Source organism: Gallus gallus, chromosome 7, assembly GCF_016699485.2.
Source record: "Gallus gallus isolate bGalGal1 chromosome 7, bGalGal1.mat.broiler.GRCg7b, whole genome shotgun sequence".
Lineage (NCBI taxonomy): Eukaryota > Metazoa > Chordata > Aves > Galliformes > Phasianidae > Gallus > Gallus gallus.
Window position 1 is genome coordinate 18047809 of NC_052538.1, and position 21451 is coordinate 18069259.

The 21451-nt window shown below is 35.5% G+C and overlaps 1 protein-coding gene and 1 long non-coding RNA gene across 16 annotated transcripts in view; one reads left to right on the forward strand and one right to left on the reverse strand.

Moving 5' to 3' along the window:
• MYO3B (myosin IIIB) overlaps positions 1–21451 on the reverse strand; it is a 211163-nt gene that overhangs the window by 169407 nt on the left and 20305 nt on the right. For 14 of the 15 annotated variants that reach the window (XR_005861643.2, XR_005861642.2, XR_005861644.2 and 11 more), the window contains 5 exons: positions 14639–14822; positions 12956–13090; positions 11509–11613; positions 11147–11246; positions 7507–7583 (listed from right to left, as the gene is read on the reverse strand). Coding sequence is in view for 9 of the 15 variants with exons in the window: in XM_040704167.2 (XP_040560101.1) it covers positions 7507–7583; positions 11147–11246; positions 11509–11613; positions 12956–13090; positions 14639–14822 (601 nt within the window). In the remaining 6 variants the exon portion in view is untranslated. Of the gene's footprint in view, positions 1–7506; positions 7584–11146; positions 11247–11508; positions 11614–12955; positions 13091–14638; positions 14823–21451 lie in introns of those variants that run through there. The other variant, XM_040704170.2, reaches the window with a different exon arrangement.
• LOC107053828 lies at positions 5094–8921 on the forward strand. Its single transcript, XR_001467512.3, has 2 exons — positions 5094–5220; positions 8559–8921. It is a non-coding gene; the product is annotated as an uncharacterized LOC107053828 (long non-coding RNA).

A 21451-nucleotide genomic window follows, 5' to 3' on the forward strand; every position in this document is an offset into this window, starting at 1 on the left:
AATATTTTTGAATCATTTGCATTACTAATTGTTTCAATTAATATTGATTCACTAAAATTAATTATACATCAAGCAGTCAATTGTAATTTAACAGCTATGAATTAAAAAAAGTGTTTTTATTTTTACCTCAGCCCAGTGAAATATACTTGAGACCATTAGACTGCCCTACCAGAAGGCTACATTCACAGGGGAAAGGAGTACCTCTTATTTGACCAACAGATACAGTGTGGAAAAAAGATAAGCTTTTGAGCATGCATGTTTTGCTTTATATCATGGGTTCATCATGGCTTCAACACTGCTAATAGTAGTGTCACTGACATGTTTCGTTACCAACCCACAGAACCTGGCAGTAAGGATACACAAGCTACACAGATTTGGAAATGGTGTTGCATAAAGCAGCAGAAAACAGAGGCAACTCCAGCCCCATAGGTAAATACATTTATGTACAAACCTCAGTGCAAGAAGCACTAATTCTTTTTCTTTTTTCTTTCTTTTTTTTTTTTTTAAACTACACAGAAGTTTCACAAGTCTTCCACATCCGCTGTTTTGGTTAGAACAAACACACAGCTCCAGCCACTCCACTTTCCTTCACAAGATCATGGCCATGCTATCAAAGGTAACTGCCCAGGTACTGATCTTCCCTCTGGCTGCTGCCCGTTTCAAACCCCTTCTGCCATGCCAGCCCCTGAGGAAGTCTGTAGCTCTCCCAGAGACAAAGGAGGCAGTGATGTATTCTACCAGACCTCTCTCTGAAGGGGAGCTCACCAGTGCTGTTCTGCTGCACTTCCTTGCCTCTCATATGCCATTATCTTTAAAGAAACCTCTTTGTATTTAAAAATGTAGCTGTCTGAATTCTATTGCTTTCCTTACAGGCTTTAAGCAGCTTCAGCATAACTCCTTGCTCATTATACAAGTAGCCTGAAAGTTAAGAAAGTGGGAAAAATAACCAAAGCAGAAACTGGCATTTATTTCTTTATTCACTTCCTTAAATGTGTGTTCTCCAAAAGATAACTCTGTTTATATCATGCCAGTCAGCTCTTAGAAGGTGACATCTCAGAATCAGTCATTTCAGTTATATGTGGCCTTTCAGAGATCTAATTCTATCCCATTGCCATTCACCTGCTCTAACAGCTCCCTCCATTCTTCCACCCAGTCTTGCCTCAGCTATTTAGAGAAAGGTTCCCACTTTTTATTTCCTCATCTGCTTTCTCACATTTACGGTGGAGCAGTTCTTCTCTGGCGTGGCCATGCTATTCACCACATGTGCTACATGACCATACTCAAAGCCAGTTCTGCATATCAAGGAGATAGATTATATTCCCTAAATACAACTGTCTAACATATTGTGATGACCTGTTATTTTAACCCCCTGAAAGCAGTGATGTTATTTCAAAATATGTCAAGTAGACATTTCCTTTACACCTTACACTTATGCACTAACATAAACACAGTAATGTTAAACTACAGGCATTGTCCAAATCACAGTCTAACAGAAGTCATGCATACAATTATTCATACTTTTTTTTTCCCCCCCACGCTAAAAAAATACATGGGATTTTCAAATATTTCACAATTAATTCTGAGGCCAGATAAATGCAAATCTCTGCTGAAGAAGCAGAAATGTTCTCTATGCCTGTCTATGAAGTTTCTTCCAGAGAAAGATTTAAAATATAATTTAATATTAATTTTTGAGTGGAGATCTTTTTATATTTTAATCTTATTTCATTTACTACAATTCACAAGGTTAAAAAAAAAAGTCTGCAGTTACAGCCAGTTCAGTAATTCATAAGTTGTAAGAGAATGGTTATTACACCATTCTGGAATACATTATGAGGAAATACTTCCGAAATTTTCCTTAAAGAAAGAGAAGGGCCACAGTTCATGAAGTTTTTTTTTTAAATCACAAAAATTACATACTGTGCGACTATTTTTAAACGTCTATCTAGCAGAAACAAACGCATATGTATTATTGAAATCTATCCTATTTATACTAAGCTGTGAATTTCTACGGTTCATTATAAATCAGCACGTACAAAAGCTCCATGCTTACTCAGCATTTAAAGGCATAGAGAAAACATGCACATCAGAAGAGCTAATTTGAGCTAATAAGGAGTTGCAGCAAAGAGAACTAGAGCTATTAACAGAATGGTGACCTTGAGTCCCATGATGTAAGCAAAAGGCTGTCAAATAAGATAGGCTGAAATACACCAAAATGAGAAGATATTCAATAGTTTCAGGGAAATAAATGTATCATTCTACCTGTTTATTTAGAGTTAATTAAAAGCATAAGAACAGTTTAATGCATTATATTTTCAATGAACTGAAAAAGACTACTTAAAAAATCTAACATTTAAACTAGTACTAACGTTTCAGAAACTTATTCTGATGCTCAGTACTGAGTTTTGTCTCAGGCAACGTGCCTTTACTCAGGAGAGGAAAGGAAAATAATTGGTTGTTTCTGTGGCAATCTTACTGGTCGTTACTTCATCTTTGTAGCATAGTACCAAGTACCCAAAGTACATAGTTGATGCAGCTTTAAATAATAGTGCGACACCTGAAATCCCTTAGAAATCAATAACAAAATGGAACCAAGTTTCTACTTCTGATGAACTCAGTATTACAGACCTCATGTTGTAACTTTACCAATGTATCAGCCTTTCTCTCCTATTGTTTTGCATCATATTTCAAAATACAGTTCTTCAAAGGATCAACTATGTTTCAATTCCATTCCTTTCAAATCATAATTATATATGCACTGTTGTCATTTTCTAGCAGTTATCAATAAAAATACAGCACTATACTCCTCGTGGCTTAAATTGCCTTCAGCATCTTTTCAATTCTTTCCGCCTTCAATTATCTTTTTCTATTTCCGTTCCCAAACACAAAGAATCTAACTGAGCTTGTTTTAAGGGTCAAAAGTTAACAGCCAGCTAGATTCTTGCTAGATCATGATAATTTCATGAAACAAAAACGTGAACTGGAAAATAAAACTCAGAATGCAGGCGTGGCTACATGCTTTTGTGCTATTTCAATTACTTGGGAAAAAGAAAATTTGCCATTCAGTTCTGGCTAGAATTTGCCCAGCTCTGCAATAGAGGCTGAAAACAAGACACGTTAAGGTTTGGGAATAAGGAAGTAAAGGCAGTTCTGTTCTAAGATTTCTGTTTCCTCTTGCTAGCATTCAACACAATTCATTTCAGCATAATAGAAGCTGTCATCAGGTATTTGGCAATAGGAAGCTTTAAACAACCTAAACAACCACAGTACTTAACTAGTTCCGCATTTTTTATCTTTTTTGGTTCAACAGTTGTCTGTGTTCCAGCTTCTGTTTGTCTGTGTTTCTAACTGTGAGATAATACTAATTAGGTTAAACAGCAATCACTGATTTTCAGGGAGTCTACTTTAAAGCCTCTCTACCCCTGCCAAGTTCTTCAGATGCTTCCACACCACCTGATTTGATTCTGCATTTTCATTTTCAGCAGTTTTTTGGTTCATCCTGTGTTCTGCTCAAAAACAAATGCTCAAGGACAAATCTTTTTGATCTGTACTGTTACTGCCACTCAAACCTCACAATCATGAGGGAAAAAAAAAAAAACAGAAAAAAAGTCCCAGTTGTCTCAAAACAGTTAAGCTACTGATTTTTATGCTGACCACCAAGAACAGTAAGCTGAACTAGACACCTTTGGACACCCTCAGCCACAGCTATTTTTCAGTGATCTTTTAGTATTTTAAGTACCATTCTGTATAATCCTTTAATGCATTTTGCCAAGTTCATCTTACAATATGGTGCTTTTCATTGTTATACAGACTGTTCCTTATTCAGGCTTAACTGTTGATTCTTGTTTCCAGTGCATGTGTGTCCTGCTCATATCCTGTTATTCACTTGCATCTGAATACTTTCCTGTACTTTGCCAAGGAAAATATTCTCTGTCTTACTTCACGTTTCATTTCTCCAAAACAATCCTGCAGTCCATTCCTTTAAGGAAGGCTTCTTCATCTTCCATCCCTATTTCCCCTTCTGATTACATCCATCTTTCTCACCTATATATGAGATAAGGCTCCATGATAGCTTTATACAGTGTGGGGCTTCTACGTTTCACGTGAATATAGTAAGAATCCAATTAAAAAAAAAGAAAAAAATCCTTGCCTTCATCCTTTCTATTTCTCTGAATAACAACATTTCCTTCTGGTCCTTTAAGGAATATTTGGATTTGACATAGAATTTATCCTATGTCAAAAATTTTGGCAGCAAGATTTTTAAGTCTGTTGAGTGCTTTTCTAGTTTTTACTGATCTGCGCACAGTTTCACATAGAAATCACTGTTTCTAAAAAACTGCTACTCATGCAGTCTTTTCCACCTTATTTCAGTCCTAAGCATTCACATTTCACATAAAAATGTGGCTGCACATTTTAAAAATACCAGAAAGGTCTCCCAAGATGTAAGGTAAACTGCACTTCACATGTCAAAGGAAATAGGTCATTCATACAGACACAAAGAAAGCAACTGTAGTGACTTGAGCGTCTGTTACACAACTGGAAATTTAAAAGCTATTTCAACAACAGCAGGATGGATACCTAAACATCTTGCAGCTGTTTTGCGGACTGGTACACCAATTAAGCTTGGTCAGTGTTTTTCACACAGGCATCAATATGATACAAATGACAACGTTTATGGCACTGGGTTAGTTATTTTGACAAATCTTTTCAAAATAGGAAGTATATCACGCTAGCCTTGATCTTGTTTCAATGATGTACATAATGCACACTGGTTACAAGTATGCTGTATTATTTGAGCAAATCTGTCTCAGTCTCTATTTCTTTGGGTTTTTACCTTGAGAATGAGTATTTTCAGACAGGATGGATTATAAATTTGGTATGATTTCTGACATTGATTGCAATTATTCAAGCAAAACAGTACTGTAAAAATCACCTCTAATAATGTGAGTTCAAGAATATTTCATAATATTCCTGTTACTGTGTAAAGGAGTGTTTTATAGAGGTTTCAGAATGTCTTCAATGAAGGTGATTCCATAAATAATGCTTGCACAGTGGTTTCTAAGGTATCTTGTGTCTCTTTTGTGACGTAACTGGTTGTTATGGAGATGGTAAAATATCAACCATTCTTTGTGAGAGTGTGGAAGATCAATTTTGGATCCATTACAGCAGCTTCTTTTCCCTGCTCAGCTGTAATCAGCCGTCCTTAGGAAGCGACAGGGATGTGTAAGTAGTACAGTGTATTTTAAAATAAAAAGATGTTTGCACAACACTTAAAATTGTTTTGCATATGGAAACAGATTTATACACTTGTAACAGATGCAAATTCCATCCAAAATTCCTCCAAATTCAAATACATCTAAAGGTCTCCAATGCAGATGAGGCTATTATTATTTAGGTTTAACAGCTTACAAAGAAACAAGTCACTCCCCCTTCACTCCATTTCTGACTTCATAATCTGTATCTTATAAAAATGCATTGTTTCTTACAGCATGAAGGGCAAAGATTAACATTTTTAAACCTTAAAACCTTCAGTTAAACATCCAAGTGACCTTAATTTTACAGAGAATACACTAAGACCATTGCAGGTTATTTTTTCTGTATTTTTAAGCTATGGCAGCCCGTGAGTCCAAGTGTGCGTGTCCCCAGCCAGTGAAAAAATTCTGAACTTCAGGTTTTGCCATTCAGAAACAGAGTCCTTGAACCATCTCCCAAAGTTAAACAGCTATAATTATTGTAGATCAAATGACTTAGCAGTGGAAAATAATTACAGAAAAAAAAACAACACAAACTCAAAAGAGATGACAAAGTTAGTCAATTGCATAAATGTAATAAAAATCTACCAAGAATGTATGCTTTATGAATAGAATTATATATAGTTACCAGTATCAATGCTTGAAACTTGTAATTATTTGTTTTAAACAAATTAAAACTATGCAGTGTTTTTGTAGGTCATCCACCCTTCCTTGCTCTTGTGTTCAGGTTTGTTTGTTTGTTTTTGACATACACTTTGAGAAAGCAAATGAATTTTGTTTTGATTATTATTATCTAGCATTGGCTGCTTTTTAAACCTTTAAGTGCTTGCTCACAGTTTACTAGAATATACACCAATTGTTCTTTTCACTCTGACATCTCTTCCAATGTATTAACATATGTACCTACTTTTATAGTATTTAAAAAAAAAGGTGAGTAGTAGCATGGATTACAATACACAGACCATACATGAACCCTTCTGTAAATGATTCTTTCCATTTCAGTATTTACCTTCATATTGTGGCTGATCTCACGTTACCAACATGTTAGAGATTATTTTGAGCTATAATAGCTAAATAAGCTATATTAACGCTTCCAAAACACTTTATTACAATTTTTTTTTTTGCCCAACTACTTCACAAGACAGTCTGTAATGAAGGTTAAAGGACACACAGCTGAGTCAAGGTTTTTTCAGAGTCTTAAATCAAGATAGTAATGTAGGAACTCATTCTTCCACCCTGTATTTAAATGCTCAGACAAGCACACCAAAAAGAATACTCCCCTGCAGTACAACCTACAGAACATTCTGACTGTCTGACATATCCTAACAGAGAAGGAGAAGAAAACGTTTGAAAGTACATTAAGATCCTCAAAAGATAGACAAGCCTATTTCAATAGAGTAGACATGAAATCCTCATTAAATTTACCTATCCTATAAATACTGGGGCTGTTTGGGCCAATATAGTAATAGATCAGGATGAGCATTACATGCTGTGGCTCCTGCTAGCACATAGAAATAGGGCATTAACTACCATTTTTTAAAGGACCTTTCCTCTATTTAGTGAATCCATCTCCATAATAGAGCAAACGGATCAACAAAACAGACCAACTAGCCAACTATAGAAAAACTGCATGCATTTCCTCAGACCAGAAATTTGAGAATAATGTAGCAGAAATCACAAACATGCACAGATTCATATCCACACTGTGTAAGAGCATGCAGGGCCAGATTAATTTCAAGAACTTCAGCCCAAGAGTGCACTGGTTTCTGTATGTGTGAAACCTCAGGAGACTGCAGAGTTGCAGACTTCAGTTTCCCCAGCCCAAGCTCTCAGCTTTAGATTCCTATCTACCTATATGTATATATATAGATATATCTACCCAACTATTTTGTGAAAGGTTCTTCAAATGTCTCATATTGGTACTTTTCACCTAAAAAACATTTCTATTGAATTACATAGTGCTTAAATGTGTTTGACTGGGAAGTCATCAAATTTTCAAGACAACCCTCAATTACTTAGAGATCATCTGTATTTTCATGGAAACATTACAGAGACAAAAATAGTGAACATTAATACTGTTCAAAGAATCCAGTTTGTATACTCTAGAAGAACATTCATCAACAGGGGCCATAGATGTAGGGAAAAGTAGAAATATGGCCCCTAGATGGGAAGAAAATATATTTCTTCGTTAAGGTGCCCACAAATCATGCGTTGCAATGAAGGGAGACAATTCAGGATTCAAAAAACATTTGCTTACCTCAGGAGCCATCCAAAAGGGTGTTCCTACTGAGGTGTTTCTACGAAGCCGTGTGCTGGTGAGCTGGGCTGAAACACCTGCAACAAAACAGAAACAAATTTGGCTTCAAATTTATTAGCTCAGGTCAGTCAGTTTATTTGAAGTATGTAGGAAACAAACCTCTAGCCTGAGATCATAGCTACAGGACACCTGGCCAAAGTAGGTGCAGCATTACTACTGAATTCTTTGATTAATTTCATTTTTCCCTTTATCCACAGATCATTCCAGACAGACCACAGCTTGCTGTTTTCTTTCAGAATTGCCAAGAGGTTTCTGTGAATGATCTCAGTCTGAAGTACTTTCATTCAAATTCAAAAATTGAATCAGCACTTAAATATCACAATTTGTTTTTGTTTTTTAGTATCAACTGGAACATTTCAAATTCCAATCTGAATTTAAAACTTATTTTCCAGAAATGTTGCCCAAACCTAGCTGAAATTTATTCCCTGAATGCTGCTGGCAGGAACCTTGCAGAAGTTCCTGCTCACCAAAACATTTACACACTTGTTTACAACAAATCTTTTCATGTGAAAAACATGGAAGCTCAAGTTCACATTGTAGCTTGTACTTAGGAATTGAGTAAGTGCTTAAAACAAAGCCTGTGCTTCATTGTTTTTCTGACAGAGGCTAGGCTAGTGAAGCACAGCAGGAAAAAAGGAAGGAACTAGAGCAAAATGTAACAATATTAACAAATCAAAATGAAATTTCAAAGAAAATCATTTTCTGTGCTCTTGTCAACTGTGCTCCTATGGAATTCAGGAGCATTCAAATAAGCTGAACAAATACAATATTGACAAAAATATTTCACGTTATCATTGTTGGGAAAAAAGAAAAAAAGAAAACATGATCTGCTCCTACAGTATCACCTACAAAGAAAAACACGTAGAAAAACATAATAGATTTGTGCCTGATTTCAGTGAGTAAGAAATTGAGACTCAAAATTAGTAATTTGTAAATTAAGCAATTAGATTGCTGTATCAACGATTCAATTCTGTACTTATTTTTCATTTCAGCATGATTGCAAGCCTGGATTTGCTGGTTAACACTGTGAAACAGCTAATGACTGGAGTCTATGAACCTCTGTGCATTTAAGCTAGCCTCATTTGTAGCTGCCATCTATGGACATTCCAAAACAGCATGGAATACCAAAGAGCTGAGACAGGGAGAAAGGGGGGAGGAGGGAAGATGGTGAAAAAGAGAAAGAACATGAATGAATTATGAGTTGCAGATATTTTGGGTCACCTTACACCAGGGCCAATTTTTATTCAAGTATGTCATGCTGTTGAGTGAAGTTGAAGGAAAAAACAAATATTAAACTGAAAAAAGAACAAGTTGTAATCATGCAATGAAAGCAAATAAATGACTGTGCAATCTTCTCAATGTGCTAATATCCATACATACTGCCTTGAGTATGAAATCACTTTCTCTTCCCCCTACGTAATGGACAGAACTCACTGACCAGGTAATCTCTGAGTATTCCCTTCTATCTCCATCAAATTGGATTCTAGATCCTTATTTAGTATGCCCAATTCAATACTAAATTTAGTATTATTATTTTCTTTCCTATTTTCTTTGCTCCTTATCACACAATAAATCTCCTTAACATTCCTTCAAAATGGGAGAGGATTATTAGCTCCAGGGATTAACCTAAAAATATCAAATGCATCCACTGTTTTTGTACCCTTAATCTGAGATCTTTTGGTTTTCAGGCACTCCACATGCCTAAAGTAGAGCTGTTCTCAGCTGCAGCTCAGTCACACTTAGCTCTTCTGCAAGGTAGTACAAAATGTTTCAGACTGGACACTGGGAAAGTGGGGAACACAAACTTTCTAAAAAGTTTGATGCAAGTGACTTGCCAAAAATCAAAGAGAAACCCTGGCAGAAGCAAGAATAGGCTCCAATTTGATGTCATTCAGCTGTCTGAATGGCAAAACCCTTCTCTTCCTGAACTCTGCATTTCTCACTAAACATCTTCCGCCTTCTGCAACAAGTGGGATAATTCTACAGACAACAGTTACACTTGCAACTCAGTCCTAATTTGATCCCAGAGTCTTTCCTATGACTAAAGCAGTGGGCTAGTGAGAGAAAGACCAATTCAATAAAACCTTAGTGCATACTACTTTGTCAGATAGGAAACACATTTCGGTATATCCTTGTGGTTAAGTATTAGGAAACACATGAGTGTTTGCTCATGTCTTTCTGAGGTAGTCACTATTTGTTGTAATTTTCTACTGTTATTAGGGAATCTTAAATATTAAGAAAAAAAACTTAACATGGAAAGTGATGGGATGCCAGAAATCTTGGGATTCTCAATTTTCCTGAACATGCCACTTGGATGCGTATACCACAGATATGCCTTTGGACTCAGGGGCTCCAAGCTGAACTTCAGCAGCAGCTGATGCCATTGACATGCATGACTGGCTTTTCTCTCTGACAACTCTTATATTTCCCAGAAGGGCATAGTTACAAACAAAGACCATACTGATAGAACTCCTCCAAAAGAGAAATTACCTGTTTCCCTCATACTAGCCCAGGTACTTGCTGCAAATTTTGTGTTAGGCCGTGTTTCTCCCATCACTATTTTAATTGTTACCTCTACTGTTCAACATAATGAATTTCTGTCCCCAGAAGGTACTGAGAAGTTTGCTACTTTCTTGGTTCCAACTTACTTTATAATCTCCAACACAATTATTTTTAATGTCAGATTTGAAATACTGATGATGTCATGGTATTATATTTATTTTCCACTATACAAATTTCATTTTTTTAATCATTAGTATTTGCAGGATTTTTGGCACATCACTGTATGCTACTCTCAGTTTGAACGTTTCTCTTTACCTTCATGCACTACTAAACATACATCTGTTATCCAAGCAATACTATTCTCAATGATGATTACCTTATGCATTATATGGTTAACTAATGAATCACATATTACTAATAATTCATTTCCATTGCATATATGACAGACTACATACAGCACTCAGTTATTTTTCTGAGTGTATATATAAAAGAAGAAAAAGACTGAATTGAATTAAATTTTATTGACAAGTCCCTTTTCTCTTTTCCTCTTCCTACCCCTTAATTTCTTACAGTATTTCCAGACTGGCCATGATTGTATCTAACAGCAATAATAACATATTAAATGGATATTGGGTTTTGGACACATGGGACCATTTTACCTTCTGCTCAGAGGGAATGAAATGCTAGAGGCTAACAAATGTCATTTCAAAGAGAAGGATGCTTTGTTTTCATATGCAAAATACACAATATTTAAATTTAAATTAGGACAAATATTGCGAAACTGACATTCTTTGCAAAATGCAAAAAGAAAATTGTAAATAAAATGACAGCTTCAAAAATATTTTAAACAATAAATTATTATGATCGTGCTTTTAAGTTAGAAATGTATTACTGATTTTTTGACAGAATTTTTACTCTTGCTGTATCAAGTTGCTTTCCCATTTTTCTTCCTTAAAATAATCTTGATAATCATCCGGAAAATCTCTCACTATAGCATTCTGCCTTCCCAGTGGAAAGTAAACAGATGCCTCTGGCTAAACTGCATGTATCAGGAAAACAAATGGGAAGTGGTCATTACCAAAGTCAACGAGCTTGACTCCACCTTCTGTTGTCAGAAGAATGTTGTTCCCTTTGACATCTCGATGAATGATCCGGTTATTGTGTAAATGCTGAAGGCCCTATACGCCAGCAGTAACAAAAATAAGTTTACTCCCTTATTTAAAAACAATTACCCTACTATTAGGGAATGTAATGAAGACAATCTGCACATAGTCTATAGAAACATCTGTCCACCAGATTACATGCTTGATACAACTCCTGCTGCAATAATAGCCCACATAATATTGTCAACATTATCATTCTTTATAAATGGAAAATATATGTATGAGATGAGCAAATTGCACCCTCTGCTGTCATTACAAGCCCAGTGAACAATCTTACCAAGAGAGCACCATATAAGATATATGAAATCATTGCTTCATCCAAACGTTGGCCACACTTCAGCAAACCTTTGACAAGTTCTGTGACAGACCCTCCATTGCACAGCTGTGAAGTGGGGAGACACAAAGGGGGAAAAAGCAAGACATGCCCTCAGTTACTCGCCACACTTGTTTAGGCTGTGAACAGCTACTGCACAAAACTGTACTACAACACAAGTCAGAGAACAACCAAATTTTTACTTTTCTGTTACTCATAAATTTATCCATATACAGAAAACACAATTCTTTTTAACGTCAAAAGTCTTTAAAGTCTGGAAAACATGCACCAGAAACAACTGACAAGAGTGTACTTAATTGGTAAGGTCTATACAGACCTAGCTCTTTCAAATTTTACATTCAATTTTGTTATATAGAATATTTCACAATTTTACCTAATAAAATTTTGTTATATGCAATACCACATATAACCTGTCTGATGTGCACAAAGCCAGTAGGCATACAGTAAAAAGCAACAGCAAAACAAAGATACTAAATTTCCTTTATCAGTAGCTTATGGAATTTAATGTGAAATGCCAAAGAACGTTCATTCAAGCTACACAGTTCTACCATAGACAGAAGTTAAATGCATTGTTGAGATTCTGTGACTTAAAGTGAAACTAAAGCTTTCCCATTCTGATTCAAGGCATCATTCAAGAACAGGGAATTGAATTTCTAAAATGAACTGTAATTAAAAAGCAAATGCTAACCTTTCCAGCCTACTTATAACACAGCAAGATGTTTGAATGCCATTATACTGAACATCAGCCTGTGCAAAGCTCTGCATCTATTAAGCCTGGAAATTGTTTAGAAGAAATCCTCACTCATCTTGCAAAAATCTTTTCCAGTAACTTGACTGGCAACAAGACTACCATATGTCATCTTACACTTTTCATTGCAAGAATACTGACTGCCACTGAAGAATTAGTAGTAGGCATTTCTGTTGCTAGTTTCTAGAACAACCAAGTTCTAGTTTTAAATTACATTTTCTCTGTTCATTTTGCAACAGGCATGTTTGTTAGTTGTTTACCATGTTACTTCTACATAACGTTTTGTATTTCCCTTGAGTGCGTGACCTCTCTCAACAAATTTGAGAAAAGTTTTATCTAATATTTGCTCCAACAAGAAAAAAAAAATGCTGTTTTTAGGCAAATCGTTCTTACCAACAAGATACAGTGGTTTTCAAGACAGAACATAGCAACTTGAATAGAAATATAGTGTAAGGACTTTCCCTCTTAAACAAACTTTTGTGAGATTTTCAACAGTACATTATGACACATCATCTATCACCCGTCTTCTGATAAATGGCCCCTATCAGAGAATCATGAAAGCTGGTGACTCTCCTAGCAATAGAAAACAGAGACCCACCAACATTCACTAGTTAAGATATAATATAATCAAGATGTTTTTACCTCAAGTACTAGCCAGAGCTGTCCTCCCACATATTGATCTGCTTTGTAGAACATCCCATAAAATCTAACAACATTAGGATGATTGGGAAGAGACTGCAAAATATTATATTCTGCTTCAATTTCTTCATCTACATCCTAAATAGGAAACACAAACATACAGAACTAGGAAACACAAACATACAGAACATACACAGTAATCCTGTGCAAAGCAAGAACAAACTCTTATGGATAAAAAGAGCTATTTTTAAGTTGTTTTTTTGTTTTTTTTTTTTGTTTTTTTTTTTACTTTTAAATGGTTTTCTTCTAACACTGCCAAAAGTACTCACATGAAACTGCAAATTAAATCCACAATATTTAATTTAATCAAATCCTGACACTTGATTTTTTTTTTTTTTTTTTTTACATACAGAAATGTGAAATCTGTATAAAGCAAGCAGTTCCTCTTCAAGGACTCTTTTAATGAGTGATATATGTAATAGAAAAGTAAAAATTGCTCTAAATTTTACTTGGCTGTCTAAATAAGAAGTTCATGTATTAATTTCAGACATGTACATTTATTAATATGTAAGTAAAATGTAATTATAACAACCTTTGATTCATTATTTTTTCTGTGGTCCATACAGGACAACAGATGGGATCAAATAATTTCACAAACTCTCCAAGTGGAATATTGTAAAAATAAAAACATTAAGACAGACATGCACTAGAAACCACCATAAAGAGGAACATCAACATTCATTAAAAAAGTGTTACTAAGCATTTGTTAATACAGCAGTTCTGTGACAATTACAAAATAGTGTTGAATATCAGCGCATAGGCCACAATTCAGAACAGTATCTAAGCAGTGAATTTCCTTGTTTCTGCAGAGACTGCAACTACTAAAAATATTAAACATTTCCATGGAGGGTTGTTTTGGCTTGTTTGTTTTTATCTATCTTGAGGCTATCACCTTATTTAGTACTTTTCCCAGAGAAAAGCTTCTCATGTGTACTTTCACACATGAGAAAAGCAAGACCGATTTCAGAAGTAGTAGATGACAGAAATGCAACCTCTCGTAGTAAATAAACTAGCTCGACTCTTACAATCAAACTCTAGCTTGATCCAACCTGTGCAGTTGCCAGTTAACTCTTCCACTGAGAGCACTGGCTCTCAAGGGATGTCAGGGATTTAAATCTCACTACAACTGGAGCTAGCAGAGAACCACCTCCAAGAATTTTGCCTGTGCTTTAATTATTGCCTTTAATTATTGCTTAGCAGTGTTATACACTTAAAGAAGAAAATCTTGAAATATCACAAAGTTTACAGTATTTCTGCAATGGAAGAAGTAATTCTTTTAGGGAGTGTAGGATAAGAACATTTAAGATTAACAGTATTTTTTATCTTCCTTCTTAAAACAGACCCCTAAGAGGAATGCCTTTGTGCTTTCCTATCACATGCGTGCTCCAAGCACATGTGTCTGAATTTGTACTAGAAGACTGACAGACATAAAAATGAAACTAAGCAAATTTTTAAATAACATGCAAGATGATGAAATTTTCAGCAGCGCCTTTCAGGTTTCCTTCTGTCAATGCACTGTGCAAAAACGTTTCCTCTGGGATGCTTTCAATATCTTATGTTTGACTAATATTAAATCCATTTGGAAATTCTTTTAAATTAGCAATGAAGTTTAATACTTTTACTTACGCTAATAGGATCGAGAATCTTTACTGCTGCCAGACTCCCATCTTTCTTATTGGCAACCTTATAGACTTTACCATAAGTGCCTTTTCCAATAGTCTCTATAATTTCCCAGGTGTCCGTAGGATCAGCTAATGATTCCAGTCCGATCATACTGGAATTGTATTGAAATAACCCATACAATGGCTTCCTGGAAAACAAAGTAGATGAAAATACAATGGGAAGCCTTAAGTAACTGAACTAAAGCAGGAGTCTTATGATAAAGAAAACAAATATTGATCTAATTTGAGAAGAAACAGATGAAATGAGAAATGAAAATCATGCAGAGAGATAAGATCACTAGATAAAGGACAGCAAAGAAAACACATTAGGCCATTTCTCTTTACTTACTTTGCTGCACATATTAACTATTTGCTTTAAACATTGTTGCATATGCTGCATCATTCTGAACCCATTTTAAGGAATTTTGACAAAATCTGATCTCTCTCTTTAATGCATGCACTTTTAATGGACATTTTATACAACTGGTTTAACACAGCTCATGAAATGACACCTTATTTCCTTTGCATTAAAAAGCTATGTCATTCAAGTAATGTATTTTATCTAACTGCCTGGATAATTGCCAGGCAAACTCTCAGTAGGTAAAATTCTTCATCATATCTGATATATCTACAGCAGGGCTGTATATATATAAGCAGTTCATTAGTTTAGTCCGGGCTGGCAGGTATCATAAAATACAAAACAATTTGATAATTGACAACAGGAACGTCACTAGGGTAACTATTATCACTGAAGATGTTTCTCAGCAATTCCACTTGTCTCTGTTTCAGACAGTGTGGCTGTCAGTGTGCAGACCACCTCAGATACCTTTGCACTTAACTAGAAGACATAAGTTCTGAGATGCATGAACAAATTGAAGGAGAAAAATAAGAAAGTAATGTTGAAATAAACAATTGAGGACAACATCATAGTTGACTGCAAAAGCTCTCAGCTTTTGGAGATTAACCAGCTAGCACCTCACTCCAAATGATCCCAAATGGATCTGAGATGTGAACCATTTCCTACTGTTTTATTATCCTCTATAACATTCCCAACAGCACTGACAACTATCTGGCATGAAGAATTTAGTCAGAAAGAATGTAAGCCTGATGAAAAATTTGAGAAATTAAAAAGGAATGAAGCAGCAGCTATTCAATGTAACTAAAGAAATAACTATGTTTTCTATTCATGCTAGAGAAGAAAATAAACTCCATTCAAATTCATATGCAATGCAGATCTGTGGAGCAGTATGCAAAATGGAGGTGTTTGTTTGCATGCTTTGTACCTTTCCAGAGGAAAGTTTAAATTCCTTTAAATGCCAAGAAAAAAAAGCACTGACATGTAATTAAAGAAATTTACCATGCAGAAAGCACAAAACATTTCATTTCTTGATGAGGGGAGGGAAAGGGAGGAGAATAGACGAAAGGAGAGCAGAAGATAAAAAGAAAAAGCTAGTCAATGTCATTAATCTGCTGAAGGTCAATAACGTAAGTTATTAGGACAGTTTCTCAGCACTTGGATTCAATACAGTGTGCTGCAAATAAAGAATAGTATTCCAAACGCATACAGCCAGCACCTCAATGTTGAAGCAGGTCAACAGAGAGAATTTGCTGAAATCAGTGAACAGACTGTATTACACGAACTGAAGACAGCATCCACAGACATGTAGCTTCCGATAAACCGACCTTAACAACAAGCCTTACTTGGGGTAGGAAGACGGATGCAAATGTAAGTGGGAACAGTTGTATCTCAAATTAAAAAAATTAAACAAAAGCCAAAGACATATTGAACATGTCATTCTAATGCTTTAGGAGAAATACTACTGATGTTCATGTGTAAAGGCAGCTGGTATTTCTGTCACTATAACGACTAGCCTATCACATAGAATGTCCAGAAAATGATGCATAGCACTCTTCATACCAATGTACTATTTATTACAATGCATCCTTTCCTAAGCAGCCAGTGTGAACAAATATATTTTTCTTTAAAATTAAAAAAAAAAGTTGTGCCATTTCCTGAATTTGTTCTGATTAATAAGTAATCATTAAACACTATCTCCAAATTTTCAACATTCTTTAGCATTTCCTTATACCAGAAGACAACATGGACAAAGGAGAATTTAATGCAAAACTGCTACAGATGGAGTCCGGATGAAAGAGAGAAGAAAAATTTTAATGAGTAAGCACTTCTCTGCATTCTTATAACAAAGTAGAACTTCATTTATGCCCAGCGCAGAAGCAGATTTGCCAAATGTGTAGCACGATCATCATCTGCTTAAACTAAGTCTCTTCTTGAACTCAATATATACCAAATGAGGTTATGTATCTGCCACTAGTGAAAGTGTTCCTTGAACACAACATAGTAAGTTATGACATTTCTGTGATAGACGTGAAAATTTTACATTACAAAAAAGCAAAAGAGCAGTATGTACTATTATCTTACACATTATGAAGTCTATTCTTTTTTGTTGAAGTGTTCAACTTCTGCTGTTTCTTCAGTTTTTGCTTGTCTTCTACTTACTCATTTACTGAGCTTCACAAAATAGCGTGCCCTAAAACAAGGGCTGCCATATTTCTATTTATTTGTACAATGAAAAGTTATGTATGAATGCAATCAATTCTATAAAACCCCACATACAGAAAACCTTAACTCTAAAATGCAGAAGTTGAAATTTCTTTAGGAAGACTTTTCTCCTTTTACTCCTTGCACATCAGATCTCATACCTGCTTGTGCTTTGAAGTGATATACAAAGGGTGGCTTCTAGCTGTGAAAAACTTAGCAGTGTCCTCCCCAGAGGGAGCCTCAACCTATTACAGACCCCCCGATTACAAGAATTTCATGATTTCTGCCACCAGATGGAGAAAACTTTCCAGTGGTTAAATCTGTTCCAAGCAGGCAAGCAAAATAGCCCACAGCAGATGCTGAAAAATTACACTTTGGCAATTAATTCTACTGGCTGTGGAACATCTTACACAAAGCTATTTGTGACTGCACAGTCTTCCGCTATTTGAGGAATGAGTAGATGTTATCAACAAAGCCCCTTGCACTCTACCAAACCCTATTTTACATACTAAAGAAGAATACAAAGCAAAAGGACAACTTGACAGGAATCTTGACAAGATGTTCTCAGGCTGAAATAGGAGCAAATAGCAAGGGGTTTTTTGTTTGTTTGTTTTTTTTAAGAGAGAGAGAAACTACTTTTGTAAACTGTAAACCTGTGTTGACCAACCAAGACAAACAGGAGGAGAAAACAAAATCTTAACAGGCTTCAGCTACTGACAGTGTTTCTTTCAATTGTCCATGAAGTGAGACATTCTCCAATGAGAAAGTAAATTTCAATAGTTTTTTTTGTAACACCAAGACATGTTGCAAACCTTTAGGAGTCAGAACAAATCAAGTGAGACTGTGTACAACAGACTAAGTTTTGAGATGGCAGACACATAAACAAGTTTTATCTAAATTTAAAGAAAAAATACGATTGACATTAGAATCAGTAATTATGTACTACCCTCTTAACAGGAAGACAAACATACTGCAATGTTTGTCTGATAAAAAAGGGTGGATGTGACAGAAAGGGCCTTGATTTAGTGACAGGACTCAGAAAGACAGATTGATGGTTGGATATTTTCTTGAAGGTCTTTTCCAACCTAAGTTATTATATCCTTCTATAAAAAGATAACAAAAGAAAGACGGGTTACAGACAGTCCACGAGTAATTTTTCCCTTTGTGAACCGCAATCTTCTCTAATTACTCTAAACAGCCTGCAAAGAAAGCCGTCTGGAAATTACATGGTATTCCAGAAGTTGTTCTTTGATTCTCAATGCAAATTCACCAAGTTCAAACTATATTGTGAAAACAACAAAAAAGACTACACAGAAATATTATGTAGAGATTTTATATGACATAACATCCTCTAGACTAAAATGAACATTTTTCTGGCACATTTATTATTTTGCAGCTATCTTTCTCAGAAATGATAGGGACAAGGGGAACCCATGAGCACAAGAAACAGTGCCAGAAAAAACTTAAGCATTGCTGTTCTCTTTTTGGTAGTGTCTCACTTTCATTTTCAAACAGTTATTTGCCTTATTGCCTTTGAACAGGCACTCTTTTTCTTGTTCACTGTAAAAGAAGATAGCTATACAGGTTTTAAAATTAATAAGAGCCTCAGTCCAGCCTGGTGCTTTAAACAACAGTGGTATACAGTACTCTATAGTTTGAATTTTAATGCAGCTGGTTGGGACATAAAAGCAATTCCAGTTAATACTAGTGGGGAAAAAATGTATATATACCTAAAAAATACTGTTCCCATATGAATAATTCTTGCATACAGCTAATTTTTCAACATTATTTGTCCAACTCTTCTTGCCTGTCTTGTAAAACAGCTGTGTGATGTTCCTCTGGCATCTACACAAATTGTGAAAGAATGAGAATGTCATATTCAAAATTATTGTATTCCACTATTCATAGAGAGCTCTATTTTGCTTCCACACTAAATAAATGAGCCATAGATAGAAGAATTCATAAGGCAAAACTGAGATTCTCTGCTATGACTTCCCCCATCCATGACAGCCCCTATTCTGCTGGCTACTGATTGCCAAACCTAGCCAGCTACCTAGGAAGAGATTGTTAGGGGAATTAATGAACCACTGAAAGCCTTAAGAAAATCAATAGTCAGAGCAGCCTCCTTTGCTAGTTCCCTCTTGTTGTTTCTTTCTGGCTAGTTTGAAACAAAGAGGATGTCAATATTCTGCAATACAGCATATAAAAGAATCCATCAACATATCATCCTATAACTGCTGTTGCTTGCAGCTGGTTGTAGAAGAAGCAAATGCAAAATGTGATGTGCATAGTTCTCTAGAGGACGAAGGTCATTGACAGAAGATGGAGGACAGAAGTATATTCAAAAGCTGTAACTGATACTATACAACTTAAAGACAAAAAGAACCATACTTCAACTGATCACATTGTTTCACTAGGCCAACTTAACGGAAAAACAGGACAATAGGTAGAACAACTGCTATTATTTAAAGATGAAAGGTAGATCCCTGAAAACACTCCTGTTAAATGCAGTCCACAGCACAAGTCCCTGCTGAATACAGAAACCATGAAACAGGCTCTGTGCATACTGAAAACAGAGATGCAGAGAAAGTATCCAGGAAGCGTATTCTCCCTTTCAACACATTCCATCTTAAACTTTTTAAACCTCTTGCTAATTGTACTTGCGTACATTTCCTTTCTCTACAAATAGTCTTCTAAATTCAGGAATACCTTTGTTACTTTATCTTCTGCATTCTTTTTGTGGATGAATGGAATAACTCAAAGTTACAGACTTCTAAGATCAGTGACAGGACCAGGACAGAGAGATAATCAGCAGCAATGAGTCATATCTAAGTGATAGTTCTGAGGAAAGTGTTGTGACTGTTGGCTTGCCTTTGCCAAGCTTGTTTCTATGCTTCCAGTCCATCACAACATGAAACATCAATCCCATTCCTGGGATTAACCATTCTAAATCACATACAAAACACCAACTGACATCATGACAAAAACATTTAAATGTCACCTACTACTTAATGTAATTATTACATAGGTACAGAAGTGAACAAAAACAATTTGGTTAGTTCCTGTGTTATCTGCTTCCTCTTCATGATCTCTGTAGTACAATACACACCCCAAACCCTCCATAATAGATATTCTGTGCCATCATGGATGTGTGTAAATAGGCATTTACTAGCCATCTTGAGAACCTGTGATAGCCTGCTACTACAATACAATCATTCTGACCTTTCTGTAATACTTGTAATAGAATAATAATGCCATTTTCATTGTGCTCTCAGACAAAACAGGCTTAGATAACAATTTTAAGATCTCACCTGGTGATAAATCTTTAGAATATAGGGAAATACTCCCTCCAACAAATGCTTTTTAAGTTCGTATACTAGCATCTGAGCATCTGGCTTTACTATCTGCATAGTAATACATCAGCAGAGTATTAGCACTGTTTTTAATGTTTTCATACAACTAGACTTTACCCATAACTAAAGGGGAAATTTATAAAATAATTATGTGGCTCTTAGGTTTTATTTTAACACTTTAATTAAACGGTGAGAGTTTCACACTCCTACTCCTAAACCAGTTCTGAACCACAGCATTTTTAACATTATAACCTTAACTCAATTTTTTAGATCACACATTTTGAGTCTAAAACATAAAACCATCCCAGAAAAAGCACAGTAGAAAGATGTGTCTAGCCCAGACAAACCAGGTACGTGTTTTCATTTAGATTCATTGCATTGTTATCTGTTGCATTATGAATATTTTAAGTAAATTCTTACTGCACCATCATGTTAATAGGTAAAGCACTTAATCTTTATGCAATAACGCTTTATCATTTTTGTATTGTTCATATAAATCAAACCAACAAGACAACTACTCTGGGAGTACAAACACATCCTGAGGAATTAGCCATTTTCATAAGTAAACAGATCAAAGGTGCATGGAGGAAAAGATAAAGTATAGCTTGGCCCCTGACCAGCTAGTCTGCAAACATAATTATTTCTTACTTGGCATGCATTTTTAGTCTTTCTTGGATGCCTGTGTCAGATCAGTAGGCACTGCTGACTCTGCTGGTGGTTCACAAGGAACTCATTTTATTCCAGATGTCATCTCATCTTGTTACTCCCAAGTAAGCACCACGATGCTTTTGAGAAAACTTCCATAAATCACAGGCTCTGGGTAAACACCTTACTGGCAGCTCCCTCAAAAAAATTGCATTGTTCC